The 24,189-nt window shown below is 40.8% G+C and overlaps 1 protein-coding gene across 3 annotated transcripts in view; it reads right to left on the minus strand.

Annotated features, from left to right (window-relative positions):
- The window catches only part of LOC102151328, a 42,181-nt gene that overhangs the window by 1,768 nt on the left and 16,224 nt on the right, over positions 1-24,189 (minus strand). The window contains exons 3-4 of one of the 3 annotated variants that reach the window (XR_005386075.1): positions 5,571-5,987; positions 4,571-4,686 (exon numbers count right to left, since the gene is read on the minus strand). Coding sequence is in view for 2 of the 3 variants with exons in the window: in XM_038586738.1 (XP_038442666.1) it covers positions 5,651-5,987 (337 nt within the window). In the remaining variant the exon portion in view is untranslated. Of the gene's footprint in view, positions 1-4,570; positions 4,687-5,084; positions 5,988-24,189 lie in introns of those variants that run through there. The other 2 variants (XM_038586739.1, XM_038586738.1) reach the window with 2 other exon arrangements.

Genomic DNA, 24,189 nt, shown 5'->3' on the forward strand with positions numbered 1-24,189 from the left:
GGGTGCGGGGATCTGAAACCATGTTGGCTACTTCCTATCACCTTCTTCCTGTATTTTTTTTAAGTGGTTGATCTTTATATATATATATATATATATATATGGAAAGTCACCTTTCCAAGAGTTGGACAACTACAAAATAGGAATAAAATAAATCATTCTAAATGTCAAAAAAAAAAAAATAGTGCTTAAAAAATAGGTAGCTGGGACATGTAAGAAAATTTTTAAATAATCAAATTTCTTAAATTGGGACTTAAAAGAGCTCAGTCACCTCAGTGAGAATCCTCTATGGATGAAGAGAATGTAGTATGTGTGGGGGCACCTGGCTGGCTCAGTTGGAAGAGCATTGACTCTTGACCTGAGGGTCATGGGTTCAAGCACCACGTTGGGTGTAGAGATTACAAAACAAATTTTTAAAAAATTTTAAAAAATGAAAAAATAAAAGAATAGTATCAATGATATACAAGGGAAGTTCCACTCATGCTACTCAAGCTTATCAAATTCTTGAGGGGCACCTAAGTGGCTCAGTTGGTCAAGCAAGCACCTTGGGTTTAGGGTCCTGGGTTTGAGCCCCACGGCAGGCTCCCTGCTCAACGGAGAGTCTCCTTCGCCCTCTTCCCCTGCTTGTGCCCTCTCTGTCAAACAAATAAATAAATAGGGCAGCCCTGGTGGTACAGCGGTTTAGCACCGCCTGCAGCCCGGGGTGTGATCCTGGAGACCTGGGATCGAGTCCCATGTCAGGCTCCCTGCATGGAGCCTGCTTCTCCCTCTGCCTCTCTCTGTCTCTCTCTCTCTCTCTGAATAAATAAATAAATATTTTAAAAAACAAATAAATAAATAAATTTTTAAAAAAAAAGTATTCCTGACTGACTATAAAAGGATAATGAGGTCAAAACTGCAACATTTTTGCAAAAGGTTCAAATATCCATTGCCAGACAAATGTGCTAATGCCTTCCAGAGCACCATCAGCCGCTTCTTTGGGGGCCAAATCCATGGCGTTCTAAAAATAAATGATAAAGTAGGCTGTCCTACTGAGGTGAACTTCTGTCTCCTTTCGAGTGGGATCTTCTCCATCCTACCTGCCTCCGGCGAAAAGCCTGTATCCACAAAGACAATGAAGACTTGACACAATTATGTCAAAAGTGGGTGTCACAGAATTACTCCCGTCTATTTCCCCGTTTAAAGTCTTTTATTTCGCCTGACTGTATCATTTATAAATTGTAAGTACGTGATGGGATTTGAAGCACCCATAATAGGACTGAATTCTCATCCCCATGAACCACATGTAGACATAAAGACAGTGTGGATCGCCTGGGACTTGAGGTTAACTTTAGCACCAGGGGAGGCTTTTCCCTTATGTGTTGATGCAGTAGCAGTGTCAGGCATCTGCAGAGAGCTGGAGCTTGCAGATCGCACTTGCTGATTGCATCGCACACCTTGATGAGGGCAGAGCCCGGGAACGTTTGCATCCAACAGCCTGAGGCTGGCGGCAGGGATTGGATTGGACAACCTGGAGAGTGGTTGGCAAATTTGAAGGCAAGTCCTCAAGTTTGTGCGGATCCAGGCTGACTTCTTTCTTTTCTTTTAAATTGTTTTAAATAAACCTTTTATTTTTCATTTTTTTAGATTTGTGGAGAATTTCCAGTGATGGTACCAAATGCCCAGATAGCACCTGCAGCCGACTCCACACTACGTGGGGATCCTGCATCCTTTGGTCAAAGCTGAGATGCAAACGTTGATGCCTCCTCGGTAGTGAAAGTCCAGTTTACCCGGATTCTTGCCATTTTTGTTAAATAGATAAAGATGTGCCAATCACCTTTATATGCCAAGAGGGTGCTTTTATCTCTCTCTCTCTTTTTTTTTAAGATTTTACTTATTTCCGAGAGAGAGCACAAGCATGAGCGGTGGCAAAGGGAGAAGGAGAAGCAGACTCCCTGCTGAGGGGTTTGATCCCAGGACCCCAAGATCATGACCTGAGTCGAAGGCACATGCTTAAGCAACTGAGCCACCCAGGCACCCCTGGAATGATGGTTTTTAATATACATTTTCTAAATAAACGCTTGTAGCAAAAGATGCATATGTTGAACCTGAGGCTGATGGGTTTTCATTGATTGTCTCAAGGTTGGATGGTTTGCACTTGACTTAGCCAGGACGGACAATGAGGAACCATGTAACCCAGAAGACAGGATGAGTCTGATTTCTCTACTGTGTTGACGTTCATTTTTATGAGCAAAATAGGTTTGCTGCTGAATCTGGTTTATTTTTTTTTCATAATCATTCTTGTTCCGATTGCCAATTGTTCCGAAGCCAATTTATACATTATATTTAAACTCTACACAAGCCAGAAAGTGCCTCACCTACCGCAACTCTCAAACCTGAGTAGGTTTGTTTTGAATAGCAAGAAGCTTACATGGGATGTTTATTTGTTCAACTGAAGCAAGAATACCTTCTAGGTCAACTTCAAGAGACAATCAAAAGTGATGGAAACCATCAAACAATTTACACTATCTCTTTAGAGTCTAAACACTTAAATGCAAAATAAACATCAACCCAAAGCAACTTTCAGTGGGCCTGAGGTAGCTCTTGATGACGGTGTTTGGCAGCTGCGTTGTGATGAGTAAGGGCAGCTTTCTTCGGGGAGTTTTATAAATCCAAAACACACCACAAAAATGGCATTCACAGATTCCGTATTGATAGGGAAAAAAAAAAAGTGTGTATTTTATTGAACTTGATTTTTTTTAAAGGCGATGCTTCTCCTGGATAATAATTCAATGCTTGGAAGACAATACTGTTAACTTTTATCTCCAAGTATTCCTTTTCTTATAACTAACGTGAATAGATGCTTATCACAACACAACTATGTAGCTCGCTAAATGTCACCAGACGACGTAGGCGTAAAAATCTATGGCTGAGGGTCAGTCTGTGGATCACCTCCTAAAACTGACAATGACTGAGCCACCAGATTTACTGTATGAAATCCCATCAACCGAGACTCGTTGAAACTTTAAAAATCATCATTTTCATAGTATGTGACATCATAATGTTCCCTCGTTCAGGATTATATATTCGAAGCATCATCGCCTGTTAAGATATTATAAAATCAGCTCCTGCAATTCTTTGGCGCATGATGTTGCTGGGTCGGTAAAGCTACATTGTTAAAGATACCAGAAATTCTCTTGAGATGGATTAAGGAAAATGGAACGAGAAGGCATCTTAGAGCATCAACGACTTCCTTCCTTTCCCTGCATGAAAGCTAGAATGAGTGATCCGTATTGGAGGTTGCTCCAGCCATTATAAATGGTGAAACCAACCCAAGGACCCCTCAATTTAAAGTTAATTGACAATAACTGGACCTCTGTATTTCACTTGCCACTTCCTTGCCATAGATCAGGTCCTGTGCCTTTGGTAGTCTGTTCTCTTTTTTTTATTCATACACACGGTGTCATTTTATCACAAAACAGTCCCTAGAGGAATGTTGAATAGTATTTGAAGCAAAGAGCAAACACCTGTCTTAGGTGATTCAGATTTTGGTTTTTAGGTCATCTCTAGAGAGGCTGGGAGAACCACAGCTACACATCTGCTTTGGCGATTTGTTTTTTCCCCTTTTGCACATTCACGTGTGTGTTGCCACTCCGTGGGAAGGAAATCTCATTGCTTTGCAACTCCTAGGAAGACCTCATGGCCAGATCTCCGGCAGAGTAACAGCCTTTGTTGATGACGTCCCTCCCTACCTGGGGAATCTGGGCCAGTTGATATTCTCAGAAAAAAAAAATTAAAATTAAAAAATTCTTCCAAAATGCAGCCACAGTTAATTATTCCTTGTTGTCAAAATGCACCTAAAATATCTCACGAGTTGTCAGCATGCCACCGTGGAGAAGTGACACGTTTTGACAACTACCTATTTGTTGATTTGGGGATTTACATTGCATGTGACAAGAGTATTTTACGATATAAGTACTGACTGTTCTTTCTTCCGACTAGTTCAGTTTTCCGCAGGAGTTAGCTTTCTGGTGAAGGTCACGATGCCAGATTCTGGTTTGGCCTCAAAAGGAAGTCTTTAGTGTCACAGGAATGCAGCAGAGTGGTGGGTGGGCAAGGGCGGAGGGTCTCTACCCAAGTTAATAAGGGGGAAAGCAGGTGGCAGCTGCCTAGTGGGCTCTGGCCATCTGCAGATACGAGAATCCGTGGACATGACACATTACGGCAGTCGGCATTCTCTAGAATTTGCGAAAAGTGATTTTATCAGAAACAAGCCTAGATAATTCTAGTGACGACAGACTTAGGAAGTTTGTCTCTACCGTTCATTATACAGAGTTCTCATTTAAAACGAAAACGTGCGGGGCGTGTCACATAACACATTTAAAAAATTGCTAGCTTCATTAGGAAAAGTTAGTCGGATCGTTCAAGTGTCTGATTTTAAATCGCTAGGAATTAAATAATTCAAATGAAACGATTGCATCTATTATTTTTAAAATAATAGAATAGTCGAAATAGAGAGGAGGAGAGAAGAGAGGATAAGAGAAGAGACATTGGTCCTCTGAGATGCCCAACAGGTGCAGCCCCTCTTTCTTACCTGCGGAGCAGAAGAGTTGGAGGAAGAGAGGCTCAGTTGGAGGTGTTATTCTACAGATTTCCTTCTATGTGAGGGAGCAAGAAGTATATGGGATAGGCACGTCCCTAAAAATATGCCTGCAGAGAAAATAGGAAAATAACATTTGGCTTTAAGACTGTATCGGATACCTGACATCACACATACTAGGATAACATGTTTTTTTTGGGTCTTAAAAGTTTAATCCTTTCCATATATACTCATGAACGGTGTGATGGAAGATGGAAAGGATGTCATGCTTCCCTACACACATAATCTTGGTCTACTTGGTTAATCAGTAGGGCACGGTTTTCGTTCATCAATGTAGGTAACATGAGGAATCTAGGGTATTGATAACACAAATTATGCTCTACAACTATGTTAAGTCATATTACCCATCGTCATGGCAATAAAACTCATGGATCACATCTCGTGCTGTTCATATATTTAATACATGTTTTAGAAAGCCATTCATCATCAAAGGCAATGCAGGTAATTATATATTTTTTTATTTTTTTCTAAAGATTTTATATATTTATTTGAGAAAGGAAAAAGAGAGAGAGAGGACAAAGGAGAGGGAGAGGCAGATGGAGAAGAAGCTACCTCACAGCTGGGAGCTCGACTCGGGGCTCAATCCCATGGCTCATGACCTGAGCCAAAACCAAGAGTCAAACGGTCACCCAGGTGCCCCACAATACACATAATTTTAATTGGCACTCCCCTTAGATGTTTCAGGTGCAAACGATAAGTCAGAAATAATGAGAATTATTTTGAAGTAACTTCCTTATTGGTGTTTACTTCAATTTCTAGTTAATTTTTCAGGCAACTGTTGTCTCAGTCAACAGTAAACGGAAAGTTACATGTTTCTCATCTTTCTTGAAAGCAGAGGTGAGTGTAAGATGTTCGCTAAATCACAGCTCAGTAGAGATACTTGATCAAGAAAAAAAAAAGACATTCAATCAGCCCGATTTTAATGAACACCTACACCCGATTTTAATGGTCCTGCATTGCAGCCGTAAAGAAAAGAGAGTGCATTTGTAGAAATGTGTGGCACTGGACAGGTAATCAATGATAAAGCAGCCCAGTGGGATCGTTGGGAATTGCAAGGGCCTGTTGACACGCTAATGTAGGTGCGATGAAATCAGGACAGTCCAGCCACTCTCTGGAAGAAGAGTCTTTACCGCAGGTCATCTGGCACTTATGTTCTATTTTTCTTGGGAGAGCACTTGGTGAGCTTTGACTATATTTGAGGTTGACTCTGAGCTGCTGAGCTTTGGTGTCTGGATGAATCACTGTTTTTTTGAAGTCGGGCATGGGGTCGCCGTGTGTATGAGTCTGAAATCTTGTCTTCTGCTCCCATGTCTGAAATGAACAGCACTGTGATTCTTGGTTGACCTCATTCCTGTGGGAGAAAAGGAAAAGTGAGACCATCTTTGGCAGCTCTTTCAAGTTGATCTGTTTATGTAAACCCTCAGGGAAGACCCAGCATACTGCCATGCATGGACACAAATTAAAAGAGAGAGAGAGAGAGAGAGAGAGAGAAATCCATCCAGACTTTGAATCTCTTGTTTTCTCCTTCATGTTCTGCCTAAATCCCACCCCTACATGTGGAGAAACTTATAAGCCACTGAGCATAAATAATATAAACTGACATAAGAGCATAGGCCAAAATATCTCTCAAGCTGGTGTTAAATAGAGGTGGGAGGTGTGTACTCAAATATATGTGACATTTTGGGAAAAAAAGGTGTGAAACAGAAAATGGTATCTATTCAGGAATGTAATGCAAGGCTCATGCTTTCCTTAAAAAAAAAATGCAATTTTTACATTACTTTAGATAAACATTGTGTAGCCAGAGTTCCTTTTAAGGAGGCCACAACTCCACTTAACAGTGTGTGGTTTTGGGTCTTTCTCAGCTTTTTCATCCCCAGGGCACCGGTGGTCGGACTAGAATAATCCATTCAGATGCAAATTCTTTCATGGGGGCAGGAGTCAAGAGCAGCATGGACATTGAGGTTGGGTTTAATTAGTTAAAATGTAGTCTGTTAAATCTTAGGCCACAAAGTGAAACACAGGTGTTTTCTAAAGACTTCTTGACAAGACTCAAGAGGAGAGGGTCCTTGGGATGGACAGTCTCATTACAAGGGAAATGGAAAAGATGGGACCATAAGAACCATTGGCTCATGAGGTCGTTAGGTGGTGCTGGTTAATTTGAGAAATATGGAAAGGGACGTCTGGGTGGATCAGTGGTTGAATAAATAAATAAATAAATAAATAAAATCTTTTAAAAAGTTTTTGAGAAATATGGGGAAAATTCTGGAAACACCCAGTAGTTAATTATGCTTGCTAAGGAAGAGGAGCTTGCAATCGTTCTTTCTTTCCCAAATCAGAAACAGGTCAGCCAGGATGATGGCTTGAGAGCACTTCTGGCTCAACCTCACGGGAATAATATTGTTTTGTAGGTTACAATAGGAATCCTGTTCACCGTCACAGGCACGGAGATCCTTTTGTGACACAAAAGGATTGAGGCCACCAATTGAGGAAGACTGTCCAATCGCATTCGCATGAAGGCGCTGCCTTTGCATATTTGTAGGTATAACGTCAAAGCCACTCAGGTGCGTTAAGGGTCCCCACAGTCATATATACTTGTATGAAAAATAATTTCCCACTAAACTTGTATGTCTCCTCAAATGCTTCGGATCCGATTTTGCAGGGAATGCAACATGACAAGGTAATGACCTGCCAGAGAGAATCCAATCAGATCAAAACTTGAAAGATAGTGTTTTGCAAACCTGTTTTTAAAACAAGCCATGCATCTCTTTAGCTACTCATGCTATTGTCTCTGTGATATATTTAAAATAAAAAAATAAAAGTTATTTCTCAACTTGTTGGAGATGTGTGCATGTATGTGTATATATAGAGAGAGATTTCTAAACGGCACACATACACATATATACATATAGAGTGTGTGTGTATATATATACACACATGAATATATGTATACATATATATTCATATGTATATATGTATATATTCATATGAACATATTCATATCTACCTATATATACATATCTACAGAATTATGGATAAATAGGGACGCCTGGGTGGTTCAGTGGTTGAGTGTCTGCCTTAGGTTCAGGGCGAAGGTCCCTGGGATCAAGTTCCGCATCGGGTTCCCCGCAGGGATCCTGCTTCTCCCTCTGCCTGTGTCTCTGCCTCTCTCTGTGTCTCTCATGAATAAATAATTTAAATATTTTTTTAAAAAAGAATTATAGATAAATAGATAGATGGGATGCCTATATTATATACAACTCATGTTGCATTATTAAGGCTCCCAGTTTTAACCCAAAAGTCAGTTTACTGCTTCCAGGAGTATAAATTATATATAACATTTCTAAATATTTACATATCAAGAACACACACATATTAAAAGCACACACGTATATACATATGTATGTCTGCAATACATATGTACACATATATGTGTAATAAATGTGTAGAACTTAAGGACACCCACATACAAATATGTTAGAATATACAATATATAAAAGCAGAATTGAAGGTACAATTTTTTCCATTTCTAGTGGAAGAACTTGAAATGTAGCTCTTTGAATGTGTTATGAGTTGTTATAAAAACTGTAAAAATATATAGCCAGAACTCGCTTCTGGACACTGAAAACTACTATCTGTTCAATAAAGCACTTATGCCCCCCAAACCCCACATATATTTCGAGCACTTTTACTTTTTAAGTCGTACATAGGAAATTCTAGGTCGCTTGTAATAGTAATAAGTAGTATGTCTCTTAGGAATGTCAGAAAAGGCAAGGGGCTCTATACAGAGAGTTATGGGCTACACCAATAAAAAGAATCATGGTTAATCCTGTTGCCGTCTGTAAACTACACACTAAAATGGAAACCCTCTTGGATTACATAATATCAAAATAATTCCGGGGCACCTGGGTGCCTCAGTCAGTTGAGCGTCTGAGTCTTGATTTTGGCTCAGGTCATGATCTCAGAGTCGTTAGACTGAGCCCCACAGTGGGCTCCGTGCTCAGCTCATTGTCTGCTTGGGATTTTTTTCTCTCTCTCCTTCTGCCCCTCGCCCCACTCATGCTCTCTCTTTCAAATAAATAAATAACTATTTTTAAAACATAATGATCTTGTGCTGCCCTAAGTATTCAGCTTTCTTGTCTACCAGGTTATGGTGCCACGGATAGTTTCCCACTTCATTTCAGGCTATACTAGGTAAAAGGAGACTAAACTATCAGTGGGGAGCAAGTAAGTATATTCAGAGCTGTCCATGTGGACAGAGACAAATATATAATTTTTTTTTTCATAGATTGTCCAGAATCTGGAGAGTTTAGATCTGTTGGTATGGCTGCACTGGCTTCACAAGAATTTTAAGAGCCAGTGCAATGGACTATAGATCCCAACACTGGTGGCTTTGAAAATGTGTGTTAGCTGTGTCATATCGAAGCAGAGGGAAGGCAGGCAGATGAGTGGCAGGAATGCATGCCTTCAAACTCTAAATAATCTAATAAGGGCATTTGTTCTGCAAGTGACTACAAATCAAAACTAGTTTGGAGCAAGAGGCTACCATTCAGTGTCTGGGGAAAAAAAAAAAAACAAACTTCTCAAGACTAAGTGTATCTGCTGATGGGTTAACATGTCCATGAAGCAAGCAAACTGCCCAATATCTGGGAACAGTGAAGGTCAGTTCTGGCAATTTTTGAAATGGCATTTTTATGGGGCGATTTGATTTTAATGTGGAAACATGGTTTCTGGTGTGAGGTTGGTCAATGACTGGCTTGCTTTCCAAGGCACAGGGCTCGGTGACTGGGTAAGTTTCAGGACCATCATTCATGATGCTAGGCTGACGTTGAAAGATCACGGTGCTTTTGAGACCGGTTGTAGTGTTTCTGGTGGTTGAGGACAAGGAATAATCAGTCTCCCTCTGATGCTGAATTTGGAGCAAAAGATCTGTATAGCCTCATAAATGTCCAATGCAGGACCACGTGCATGCTCTTACTTTGATCCATTTTACCTGCCAATCTTCTGGTTCACATGTTCATAATCTTAATTTGTCTACCTACATCCGGTTTGACCTTCACAACTTCATCTACCCTGTGTGCTTCTGCTTTCAAATTTCCTCAAAGTATGTTTTCTTGATCAGTTTTTAACGTAAGAATTTCAGCAGCCCCATGGTTGTTTACATAACATTCAAAATGTAACAGGCACACAGCCATCTACGAGAAGGCACAAAACAAAAACACAGAAATCCCACAGAAATCTAGTAACTGAGAAATAATGCAGTTGACATTCCTTACGTGTGTGGTTAGCCAATCACTCCACTCTCTAGAGAATGTTTTGTAATTTGAAGATTATTTTTAGGTAACAATTTTTATGGCATTGCTGAGATATGCGCTTAATGAGCCTTTCTATGCTCCCCAAATCATATTCATTGATACCTTTGCTGACTTCAATTATTATGGTGGATGTGGATGAAATCAATCAATAAAACTAAACAGGGAAAGGAAACAAGAGTATTAGGAAAACCTCCTTTCATTAGGAAGACGACAGATTCACATCTTGTTCACGTTTCTGATCTGTATTTATTCAAGAGAAGCTTGTGCTTTTCCATTTAGAAATGATCAACAATACCTCCCTTCCACCACAGAGCCGAGACTGCTAGACTGTCCTCAATATCCATGTCAGTCTTCTTCTTCAGTTAATGAACTGAATTCTTTGTCCAGCCCTGGCCAGTGGGAGCACAGGCTACATTTCTCCGCACCTCCTGGGATTGACAGTTGTCTGACTCATATCCAGGAAATGTCCTGACCACAATGTCCTGGGTGCTTAAAGATCCACCCAGATCTAACCAGAGGTTACGGGTCTATCTTAAGTCATGAAAATATGCCGGAGGTGGAAGAAGGCGGAAGAATCCTTGCCTTCTGATGCCATCCAAGACTATGTAGTCCCGTAGTCCAACTATGTAGTATGTAGAGGAAAATATCCCCACCTGCTTAATGGTGATAGACACTATTCTTTTATGTTCAAGCACACTGAGTAAGTGGGATTTTGTTTTGCTTTTCACTACCAGTCTGAATTCTACACAATCCAAATCTAGCTTTAAATACAGTCTGTATCTTACAGTGGTGAAAGGAATTCTCCTGTGTACGGTTGACATTTGATCAATGATGGGGCAGGGCCACTGACCCCCCCTCATTCAGCCAAAACCCTATGTATAACTTTGACTCCCCCAAAACTTGACTAGTAATAGCCTACTGTTGACCAGAAGCCTTACCAATAACAGCCAATTAACATATAACTTGCATATCATATGATAGCACACTATATTCTTACAATAAAGTTAGCTAAAGAAAATGTTAAGAAAATCATAGGGAGGAGAAAATGCATTTATAGTACTGTACTATATTTATAGAAAAGATATCCACATATAAATGGACCCACACGGGTCAGATCCATGTTGTTCAAGGGTCAACTGTGTTTCTCTTCTCAAGTAATTTATTATCGCCTATGTTTCTGTGGTTACACTTAAATAAAAGGAGTTTTACAATAGGAATCTTACGCTTCAACATGCATGTGATAGCCACATTGCATGATATAAGGAACATAATGCATATTTATGTAAAGACAATCATCCCTAAAATTTTTGGAGTCTGAATGTTCCATTGTGGGAGATCTATTTTAAAAACCGACTGCAGTTCAGACATATTCTAATTTCAGAAACAAGATTCAAATTGTACGCTTTGTAACTTCTTGCTTCTGCAATTGATATTGGCAATGTCAAGTCTGCAAATATTCGTGTAGGTAGGACAGGTAGGTAAATGTTTGGGATGTCATGCCGGTATGGTATCAGGTATGCAGAAGGAGATTTTTTAAAAAACGAAATGTGCTGTTGATGCTGGTCTAGAGTAGAGAAAAAGATGTTTTTCTTATACATGCAACAGTGTTGCTTGGTTAAACTATTTCAATCGGCAGTATAACTGGACTGCCTTTAAATATCAGGTCTAAAGGATGACAAGGGTTTGAAGTTGTTCAACAGATTAGAGGAAGCTCGAAATGTTGATCGTTCTTTCTCAGAGGCCAATAGGTAGACACACACGTGATGCCCAACTTTATAAACGTTCAGTTAGGGGTGAGAAGGCAGTAGCAATGGAACATAACGCAACAGAACATCTGTGTGGCTTCAGAGTGAAGGTGGCACATAACCACGTCTGGAAGAATGAGTCTACATCTGCACCGTGTTGAACTTGTGCAGCCAATATTTTTTTTCTTTCAGATGCAATGTGCCCTCATCCAACTCTTCACTGACTCCAACTCAATCATTCCTATTGCTACCTTTGCACTGTGTTCATGGAGGATAAAGGGTGGACATCCCCAGGGAAGGGAAGAGAATGAAAAGATACGGCAAAGAAGCACATTCGTGTATGTCACAAAGTAGTTAATGCATATTCATGATGTGATTGACTACGTTAATTAATTGATTATGCAAGTAGCTAATGGCAAATACACTGTTGCCCAGCACGGGCTACTTTGAGTATGAGTGCATTTGCAGATACCTCGTTAAACATAGCAAGTTGAAAACTGTTATTTCCCATAAACCCACTAAGAAGACAAAAAAAAAAATGTGTCGGTAAGAGGCAAAATTTTTCGAGACAGAAATAGGAGAGCAGATGACCACATGTTCAAGATTTCAACAAAGTAACATAAGCTGGGAAGCAGATGGATGAATCCCAATGTATCCAGATCAGAGAAGCTTGGAACATCTCATCCTCAGGGGAGTAAAACCAAGAAATAGGACAACTCTGGGCCCCAAATGCCAGAAATACTTGGGAACTGGTGGTACAAGAAGCCTCTGGTGGTGAGGTCCCAGGTGGGGATAAAGCAGGGCTATCCTGAAAAACAAAATCCCCCAACCCCTGCTCAAGGCTTGAGAATCACCTCCTCCTGGACCTAGCAGAGCACCCACTGGAAATCACGTCTCTCTCGGAGGGGCTCCGTTCTTCCAGACGCCAGCTGCAGCTAGTGGGCAGGGTGGAGTCAGATAGAAAATGAGAGCATTAAGGGAAAGTCTACACACCGCATGTTGAGAAGCACAGCCCACTTTCCACACTGGATTCTAAGCTTGCTAACAGCTGGGGTTCAGCTATTTCTCCCTAGGAAAACGGACAAGTGGAGAGAAAACAGAAACAGATACTGCTATTTACATGTCCCCATTGACAACGCATGCCCCCGATTTAAGTGTAAGTCCCTTCAGTTGGCAAAATCTCTCCAATCACATGCAGCTTCCAGCCGATTTTCATGCAACTGAGGATCACCCAGTCCTTGAAGCGGTGCTCTATCCAACGCAAAACAGGGGGACTGCTAGAAAAATGGTCCGAGCGCACCTGAGGTTCCACTAAGTTGAAACTCTTCATAAAAACAATGGGACTTGACTTAAATTTTTTTTAAAAAATTAAGTAATTACTTACTTAATTTATTAATTAAAAAAAATTTAGTTTATTTTGAAAGCATACTTATTTCTAAAAATTATTTAATTTTTTAAAATTACTATTTTTTTATTTTTTAAGTAGGCTCCATGTTAAGTGGGGCTCGAACTCATGAACCTGAGATCAAGACCTGAGCTAAGATCAAGAGTCACCCAGGTGCCCCCCAAATTCTTCCATTTTTTAAAACAGACACTGCATTTATTTTTTGTGATTTAAAACTGAATACACGGAACACCAGGATGGCTCAGCAGTTGAGCATCTGCTTTTGGCTCACAGCGTGATCTTGGGTCCAGGGATCGAGTCCTGCATCAGGCTCCCTGTGAGGAGCCTGCTTCTCCCTCTGTCTATGCTCTGCCTCTGCCTCTCTCTCCATGTCTCTCATGAATAAATAAATAAATACAATTTAAAAAATAAAATAAAACTGAATACATGATGAAAACTTTTAAAAAGTCTTAGTTCTAATTTCTAATATGGTAACTACCGATAGATACGAGTCACTTGTAAAACATACCTGCATGCACACATATCAGAAAGATGGGGGATGGTCTTGTAAGTGGTTCTTTCCATTTACCTAGACTTGGTGTTTATATTCTTTTATCTGATAGAGGCGCAAAGTTCTTACCTGGTAGGAATGTGCTGGAGAAGGCTGCCCTTACCTTATATTTACTAATTTCCCTCTGTGCGTGCATGTGTGTATTCTCACAAACACAAATATGCATGCACACACACACATATATATACTGCATATATGTAATATATACCTATATATATATCCCTGGAGAGAGACAGATAGATTGATGATAGATAGGTAGGTAGATATGTAGGTAGGTAGATATCATGGATGGATGGATGGATAGATAGATAGATAGATAGATAGATAGATAGATAGATAGATAATGATAGATAGATGGATAGGTAGGTAGGAAGATAGATAGATATGATAGTTGGATAGGCAGGTAGGTAGCAAGATAGCTAGCTAGCAAATAGACACACAGATATGATAGCTGGATAGGTAGGTAGGTGGGAAGATAGATTGATAGGCAGATAGGAAGATAAATAGACAATAGATAAATGGATAATGGCATAATAATTCTCATCAGACCCTTTTTCCTCCTCAAAAAGTCTAGATAATTTTATACAAATGGATGTATAACATAGCATGCTTTACAACCGTTGTCCCTGCAAAATGTCTCATGTATTACCTCATTTGATCCATTTGCTAATTTCTCCTCAACAAGCGATTTGGCGACTGTTGGGTCTCATCTCTGAAATGTGCAAGAACAATGGTGAGCACATAAATTAGGCCAGCGTCGCTGTGTCTGAAAGCAGCATGTGGGTGGTGTGTTAACTGGTTCAGAAGAGACGGATGTTGGCTCTTTGTGTTATGAAGAGTTTCCATCATCCAATAACTCATCCAAACGTTTGTTTTCAAGTGATCTTTTCTCTCGTGCATTATGATATTTCCAAACCCAACCCTTGGAATCCAACCAGGAGTGTCCCCTCTCCCTCAGGGCGCTTCTCGCCCCAGCTCCCTAGATTGAGATCAGGAAGCAAACACACTTCCCTGTTAGAAAGCACAGTCTAATTTGAAATGTAGAATGGAGCAGATCCCAAGAGTAAGAAATTAATGCCCACACCCAAAGGCACAAGTAATTATTTTCCAAAGAGTGTGCCCGCTAATCCATAACTGCCAGATGCACAGTACTTCCACGAGAGGTGCAACGGAGAATGAATGGCAAACAACTCTACTTTCCTCCTTCGAAATCCCACCCCTGTCCGAGACCACGCAACGCCAGGCTCTACAAACATCATAAGAAGTATCTTCAAAAAGCAGATCCAGGGCAGCCCGGGTGGCTCAGCAATTTAGCGCCGCCTTTAGCCCAGGGCCTGATCCTGGAGACCCGGGATCGAGTCGCACGTCAGGCTCCCTGTGTGGAGCCTGCTTCTCCCTCTGCCTGTGTCTCTGTCTCTCATGAATTAATAAATAAAATCTTAAAAAAATTAAAAATTAAAAAAATAAAAACCAGACCCAGCCTCACCTCTATCTGTCCTCATTCAGCCCTTTATTGCCTTACCCACCCACCCACTCACCCAGCTTTTGTCTGTTTATGTTCAGCTTGATTGCAAAGCTGGGAATCACTGCTTAGGAATCAGGATCTGAGAAGTTGCATGAAAGAGACAAAGGAAAAATAATGTGGAGTCGATAGGAAGACACACGTGAGTGGGGAGACTGGCACCACATTGTCGCCTGTTGTATGCGTGGTGGAGATCCTCACCTGTCACCCCTGTTTGCGGGTCCCTAACGGCTAGTACAGGCTCTTTTAGTATCTGTTTCTCTACAGTCAGATGGTGCAACCAGATGCCGTTATGGGTGACGCGCCCTGTTCTCACCCTTACCCCTTTCCGAAGGGTTGCTGCGGACACACACGAGCTTGAGGGACTTCCTCTCTTCACCTACACCCCATGGCTGACTGATGTAACGCTAAGAACTGAGACCCCTCGTCTCCAGCGGAACAAACCCTGAGCTGCAATCCACACTCCTGAGTTCCCGTGGGGCCAGGCTGGGATGCTTTGGCCTCTGCCCTGCCCATTCTGCTCCCCTCACTCCCTGACAAGAGTCCCCTGAGACCACACCCTCCATAAGCCTTGGGCCCTTGCTCAGCTTTCACTTCCAGAAGGGACTGGCCGGTAGTTCAACAGGAGGATGATTCCCTTATACTGTTCCAAAAACTCTCAGGGTTACCTTGAAGAGGCAGCCACTGCCTGCATGCTCAGTCCAGCTTTGTGGTGACATCAGCAGAGAGAACCAGAGAGCCCAGCAGGGGTGCTGTGCTGTTCTGGCTTCTGCTGCTACACCTCCTGGGGCACCATGGACTTCTTTGGACACCCTATAGCAAGACACGTGCCTCTGAATGAGCTCCGTGGAGGCAAAGCCAAAAGTGATGCTGTAATGGGGTCACGTGCAGCCCTGTTCTCCTGATGGTTCTCCTTTACTCTGTTGTCCCATGGGAAGGGAAAGGAGTCTCTGTCTCTGATTCTGCTACACTCATCTGAAAACACTCTTGCTCTTGGACGCATTGGCCAGATTCTCCATCCCTTTATACTCGGGAGCTGGTCAACATGCCAGCTGGGCCAGATGGCTGTTTGGACAGCTAGCTGTTGGTACAATGCGGATGCTTGGGTGAGTCCTTTCTCAAGAGCTCCTAGCACTCTGATTCAGATTCATCCCAACTGGGACTCGACTTTAGCGAGAGATTTCTAAAGATATCGAGTCCTTCTGGCTAAATCAAAACCAAATGGAACTTCTACTGAGAACCGGGGAGCAGCAAGAAGAATCTCCAGGAGAAAATAATAGGGAAGACCAGTGATTGCCACTGTACACAGGCATGTGGTCGCAATGCTATGGCCAAGACATGACCCTGCCTGTTCTTTCTGTAGCATGTGGAAGGGTGAAGGAGTAGAGCAGACACGGTCTTCTCCACCTGCCCAGTAGACATGCCAAGAAAGTATGAGGTCCTGGGGTCAGCCAGCTCTCTAAGCTGGGAGCTCCCTTCTGCATTTGAGGGGCAAATAGCAAATATGCATTTAAATCCATATGCAGGAGCACCTGGATTGAACATCTTCCTTCAGCTCAGGTCATGATCCCAGGGTCTTGGGATGGAGCCCTGTGTTGGGCCCCCTGCTCAGTGGAGAGTCTGCTTCTCCCTCTTCCTCTACCCCTCCCCCTGATTGTGCTCTCTCTCTCTTTCTGTCAAAATAAATAAATAAAATCTTTAAAAAAAACCCATTTGTACTCTCCTCTTCAAGATGCCTTTTAATAAGACATTTAAAAATCTAGATAATCTAGACAGAGTATTAAAATATTTTACAAGGCATAGATATTTTAGGAAAGCTTAGTAGAACATACGGGGAAATATTCGTAAATAAAGCATGCTTAATCAAAATCAATAAAGTAAGATAGCAGGTGGTAGGTATTGGGACCACACGTGCGTTATCTGCAAGTGTTCACGAGTGTTTTAAGATGCAAGTCAACTCTTGACACAAAGGAAGGACACACATTCTTGAAACTGAGTCCAGAAATATGACGGGTTCTCGTGAGGAAATAGTGTAATTCACCAAAGAATGTCTGAAATAGGAAGCTACCATGTATGAACTGGCGTCCTGAGGGCCATCCCTCACGATGTTCCCCACACCAGCTGATGTCACAGCTACAAAACATGGCTCATGAATGAAATGATTCAAGGGCCAAACTCATACGGGATATGCTTCGCTACAGATGATTCATTCCAAGGTGTCTTTTAGAAGAGTGGGGGTCAACAGACATCTAAATGCTGACAAACACACACACACACACACTATAGACACATACATACGCTATACATGTACACATCACACATTCCGTAGCAAGTACACATATGTACACATTACACGCATACTTGACACACATTACACACGTACACATTACACAGTACTTCAGCCACACATATTACACACGCACACTTACACGCGGACTTCACACACATAACAAATGTACGCGTCACACTCATTACACGTGCAGATTTACACACATAGATTTACACACACACTTCACACATATTACATAAATGCACTACACTCGTACGTTATAGACACATGACACGCACATCACGCACACAAACATTACACACACATTTAGGAGAGCTGTAGTTGTGCCTTTGGAGAGATACACGTGGACACCTCTGGTTGAGAAGCAGTGCTTTTGAACAATGAACGGATTGTGCACCCCCAGAATGAACTTTGTGAATTTGTGATAAATAATGCATGTGAGGTCTCAATCCTTGGCAAAACCTCAAATGCAACCGGTTTACGTTTTAGCTAAGCTGTAACATTGCCTCTCTTCCAGGAAAAACTAGGATGTTCATTCATTTATGAGAGTCGATAGCTTATTCTAAGATAAATAGGCATCCGACGCTTCACCTAAATAAGGAAGTGGTTTCACTAGATGTGGAGGATTAGATCTCTATGCCCGGGCCCTGATGCTGAGCTGCTGTCTCTTCCCTATATTAGCTAGTGGGATGTGGATGCTACAGGTTTTCTAAGCTTGACACTGCATCCAAGGGTTATAAAGATGAGTTTCATAGATGTGGCACCATAGAAACCTACATTTCTGGGACCTGGCATAGCATGTGAGGAAATGTCATGAAAACAATGTATGTTATAAATACTTGAAATACATATTATAAATAATTAATTCAAAATAGTATCAGTTTTAGGGGTAGTTCTAATTATTTTACAATAAAAAACATAGTCATTGCTATGAGTAAATAAAGAGTAAATGCCCACATCCTCGCATTGCTAATCAAAAATTTATATTTTCTTTTTCTTATTTTGCCAGTAAAACCTAAAAAAAGTTGGTTTCGTGTCTGTGTTTATCTGCTTTTTTTATTACTAGCGTGACTAGCCATTTGTTTATGTTCATTGATCATTTAAATCTTTACCGTGAATACATTTTTTCTTATTTTATAATTGTGGTCTTGTGGTCTGATGATCTTATCAGTATATATTTTCTTACTTATTTAAAGCACTCATTAAAAAAAAACCACTAACATGGGCTCATTGCTCCTTTTGTGTGTTGAAATGGTAAGAGAGGGATAATAACCATTTTGGTTTTGTTTCTTTGTTTATGGTTTCTGGCTTTTACAGAGTCAATATGGTCCTTGATACCATGAATTTTGATATCTAATATCATGATTTTATGATTCTCTGCTGTCATGTAAAGCTTAGGAAGGCTATTTCACTTCCAAATCTATAAAGATATTATTATTCTTTTCTCCTCATTTTTTTTTGTTTTTTTGAGGGAGCTTTTGTGTTTTTAAGGCTTAAAATTTTATTTGTGCAGGTGGAGACCTGTCTGTATACTATTCCCCAAACCCCAGTAGACAGCCAAATGTCCTAACAGTGTTCATGGAAACGGCTCACTGATTGGATCTGACCTTCTGATGTATGACAAATGCCTTATACACATGGATCTGCCTCGAGATTTTAAGTTTTGCTCTTTAATGTTACATTTCTCTCTCTGCTTCACTCACCCACTATTTCTATTGCAGGATCCATTAATATCTGAGGGAGCAATATTTATACCTTACACTTCTGTCTCAGATATTTTTTTCCTTAATTATCACAGCACATTTCTCAACCCCAAAATGTGAGACTCAGTTTGGTAAGTCACGCCAAAACTCCCGTCCATTTGTTTGAACCACGTCACATTCACAGATTAATTTAAGATGGATGAGTTTCTTAAGCTTAGCATTTCAAAGTCACAAGAAGAAAAAGAAGCAGCGGTTTAAAATAATAAATATCCCAAAAGTATTTGGTAAGAGCACACTATTTACACTTCCAATACAAGATTCTCTGGACCGTGCTCTTTTCCTGAATTATTTTTAAGCCATGGAAGCCATAGGATATTCTGATGATGCATGGTCTCATGAGGGAAGCCGAATTTTGCATGGGCTGCTTTATATCAGACCTAAACCGGTAAGATTTAGTAACTGATCTTGCAAGGAAAGAACATTATGCATTAATTGACTTCTGCGGGCTTTTCATCTCTGTTGTCTCTGTTGCAAACAGCTGGTGTAGCAGGTGGCGTACTAGAATGTGTACAATGGTGGAGACTATGAACTCAAATTTTTCCTAAATAAAACAAATAACAGTAGATACCACAGATCCTCGCTACCATGGTCTAGAGAGACCCCTTAAAATTATGAAAAAGGCATGCTGCAATTTAATTCCTTGGCTCTCTAAAGCTGACTTTGCCCTATTATCAATATCAGATTCAAAATTAATCAGTGTGGTTTTCTCTTCAGCACATGTAAGCAAAACTAAACTGATGGCTGTGTATATATATAGAAAGCATGAGTGATTTCCACGTGCATGTGGCTGAGAACCAAGTCTCTGGATGGCTTCCCCCCCACCCCCAATCTATTGAATACATACATACGTACATACTCGAGAGGAAAGAAAGCTCACAATGACATTGCCAAGTCTTCGAAAATGAGTATTTCACTTTGAGTGTCGATAATAGCGTCAAATTGTTAAGCCTCGCTTTGGTAAAAGGATGGTGAATGAGTACATTTATGTTTGCTCTGTGGGGCCACAGCATGTTTTTCTAGATGTCCACTGGAGAATGGCACAAAGTAGGGATCTCCATTTGTGGGAAATTTGAAAATACAGTGCAACAAAATTTATGAGAAGGCTACTTCCTCATAAATTCTAGACTCTGAAGTAATGGAGAACGTGTACTTCTGTGTTCAGATCGCCAAGGTCAGAGTGATTCAAAAGACTATGTAGCTGGTCTGTTCTAGAATATTCTATAATCTCCAAGGGCATACACATCATGTCTCCATATCACAGGTAGCTCATGTGCTTCTCATCTACATATTTGCATTGTGTGCTGTCAACTCAAATAAAAACACCACGCAGCCACCAATGGCAACGGTGGGCTTGTTCTGTCCATTGCCAAAGTGGCAGTGATGCCATATTCACATGTCTATAAAGCATCCCCAGAAATCTTTCTCTTTCCCTCTCTGTTCAACCATTCCCATGTCACCCCGTCAATCAAAACCTACGCTGTCTCTGGATCTGAGAGCTTTTCCAGCTCCTCTTCTGTCTGCATCTCTTCCTTGGCCATGAGCTGTCTGACATTCTTCTACCCTCTTTGCTGTGTCAGTGATGTGATTGTGTTCTGAAGACAGATTTCTAAAGATAAATTTATAAATTTATAAACATAAAGCTGAATTACCCCAAAGCGATGGGCATGGGACCTATGAAACTCCCATAATGCAAATATGTATGCAATTGAATGTGAAGAAATACTAAGATAGTTTGCGTCGTTGGAAAAAGGAGACGGTCATTTTTCATCGAAAATGTTCAGAATATGTTCCCTTCCTCTTCCTACTTACATGCGTTTCATAAGCAAAGATACCGCTGAAGCTAAGATTATTATCTTTGATGTTAGTTTTATTTTTTTGTTTTGTTTTGGAGGGAGGAGCAAGATTTCAGGCTAGAAACTCTATAAATGGGCTTAAATATAATTGCATGCCATTTTAATTGAAGCTTTCATAATCACTACAATAAAATTACTACTTTACCAAACGTAAACTATATATTCCAGTAACTATCAATCACACTGACAACCTTTGGAGCAAATGCAAGAATTTATCTATTTCATCTCTCCTTGCAATTCTCGTTCTATTTATAGAGGCCCCTGTGGCATTGATTAGGACCCGTTTCAGGGAAATCTTCTCCAAGTCTCTTATTCTATCCTGATCTTTTTGTTGCTGCTTTTATTTTTGCAATGATAGCTTTGTTTTTAAACCAGAGCATCTGCTCTGAGTTACTTGGGAATGAAGACATGTAGTAACACTGTGTCTCAGCCATTTAGCCTTGAGTTTTAGCTAGACACAATTGCCATAATTCTGAATGCTGATAATATTGACAATATATGTGAATAACTGCTTATCAATGAGGAATATCGGGGGATTCTTTATGGATTAAGTTAAAGCAACATTTTAAAAAATGACTTTATACTCCATAGGGTCACGAGGAATTGCTTTAATATAGTTCTGGCTTCTCTCCTGCTTTCTCTGCTCATATTATTCTGCAGAAGAGTCTTTGCGACAGTGACCCGAGTGTAAATATTTCTAAACTGGATCCCCGCCACCCGTGGCTACGTCATTTTTCATTCTTTTCTTTTCTGTATCTTTTGTGCCAGGGTCATTGGGATGTTTCAGTATCACATTAGATCTTGTTGATGCAAAACACGAAAGCTTGTATTTTTATCTTTGTAATAAAGAACGTAAAAGAGTCCCCCCCTTAACTACAGGAGATTGGTTCCAAGACCTCCAGTGGACACTTGAAACCATGGGTAGTAGCAAATCCTATATATGCTATGTTTTTTTCCCATTCACACATGCCTATGATAATGTTTAATAAGTTAGTCACAGTAAGAGATTAACAAGAGTAAGTAATGATAAAGTATCTCATTGTGTCATACTCATGCTTCATGTGATGATGTGAGATGATAAAACATCTATGTGATGCGATGAGAACAGGTGAAGGACACAGGTGTCCTGAGTGTTAGGCAACTGACCTTTGCGATACATAAGCAGGAGCATCAGCTTCCAGGACGCTATTGAGCACAGGCAACCAAAATCACAGATAATGGGGGAGAATTCTGTCTGTGGATATTGTACAAAAAATAGAAAATAGAAACACAAAACTATAAATACTATTAATGTCATCTTGAATCTCATGAGTCAGGGATACCTACTCCTAGTGAGGCATCCTCCGTGGTTTTAAATATGCATATAAATTTTTATTTACAAAAACAGGATCTCCCATGAAACTCATTTTTTTTTTTTGTATTTTTTGCTTTTTGTTCAGCCTTTAATGCTGGATCTTTTTTCCATTTCCACATATATGCACTGACATCATCATGTGTAACGGCCAGGGAGTCTATCCACGTTTGGATGGTCAGGATGTTTCCTCACCTCGATGGCCATGCTTGAGGTTCAGTTTTCAAGGTGGTAAATGGAACACACCTGCCAGCCACCCTTTGTTAGCTCACCGAGCTACAAATCAAAGGAAACTGATGCCCTGAAATGCTCAGAAGAGCACATGGTTTATAAAATTCCCAGTGGAGGATACAAAAAACACCAGACCAAAGAAGAAATGAAAGCAGAAGGCATGATCTGAATTCTGCTTCATGAGGCGAGAACAGTGCTTTATTCCTCTAAAGAACTACATTTCTGGAAGTTTCAATCTCTGAATACAATTGACCCTCGAACAACATGGGTTTGGGCCACTTACATGTGGATTGTTTTTCAGTAAATGCAGTGCAGCACTATAAATGTATTTTCTCTTTCTTAATCATGTTTTCTTTTCTCTGGCTTGCTGTATTGTAAGAATACAGTTTATAATACATAGAGCATACAAAATGTGTGTGTGGGGGGCGGGGGAACTCCATCCAAGGACCCAAGGATCACACCCTGAGCCAAAGTCAGATGCTCAACCACTGAGCCATGCAGGTGTCACCAAAATGTATGTCAGTGGACTGTTTATTTTATTGGCAACGTATCTGGTCACAGGTAGGCCATTAGTAGTTAAGTTTGGGGGACTCAAGAGTTTACACAGATTTTAACCTGCAGAGTGGGTCATCGGCAGCCCTGACTCCCACGTTGTTCAAGGGTCAACTGAACTTTCCTCTTGTGCAAGTTGATGAAATCTGACATCTCGGAAATTGATTTCTATTAGTAATCCACAGTGGAAACATATCACCGAGTAATAGTATTTATGATGCATAAATATTTAACATGAATCGCATCATTTTATGAAGCAAGTTCCGTATAAGCCACAAATAGTTTGCATTCCATTGTACCTACAGGTCATAATTGGGGATGGTAGCATTCATTTTATTCTCAGATTTGTTTGTTTTTTATTCTTTGTTTTTGCAAATGACCTAAACCTAGTCTTATCAGGAGATTTCTCACAAATAATTAGGACTGATGTGCTTTCTTTTTTTTTTTTTAAAGATTTTATTTATTTATTCATGAGACACACACACAGAGAGAGAGAGAGAGGCAGAGACACAGGCAGAGGGAGAGGAAGGCTCCATGCAGGGAGCTGGACATGGGACTTGATCCCGGGTCTCCAGGATCACGCCCTGGGCCGAAGGCAGGCGCTAAACCTCTGGGCCACCCAGGGATCCCCAGGACTGATATGCTTTCTATAAGTTTTGTGATAAATAAATATTAGAGCGGAGAACATCCCTTTGCTAATTGAACACGTGATTATATGCAAACACATGTGAAATCAGAGGAGACGCAATGGTCCGTAAGGGAAGGAAGTGACCTCCTTTCTCCACAAGCATTTCAGACTGAGACTAAATTGCGCTCTGAGTGAGCACCTGCAGGAAACCTTGCCTGCAGCCTCAGCATCTCCTCCCACCCCTCTGGACTCCTGCCCACCCTCGGCTGCGGATTGGCCCCAAGGCTAAGACAGCTGCAAGAGAAAGAACGCTCATCTTCATGAAAATAGGCTTTGAAGCCCTTCTGCAGA

This window comes from Canis lupus, chromosome X (genome assembly GCF_011100685.1).
Source record: "Canis lupus familiaris isolate Mischka breed German Shepherd chromosome X, alternate assembly UU_Cfam_GSD_1.0, whole genome shotgun sequence".
Taxonomy (NCBI): Eukaryota; Metazoa; Chordata; class Mammalia; order Carnivora; family Canidae; genus Canis; species Canis lupus.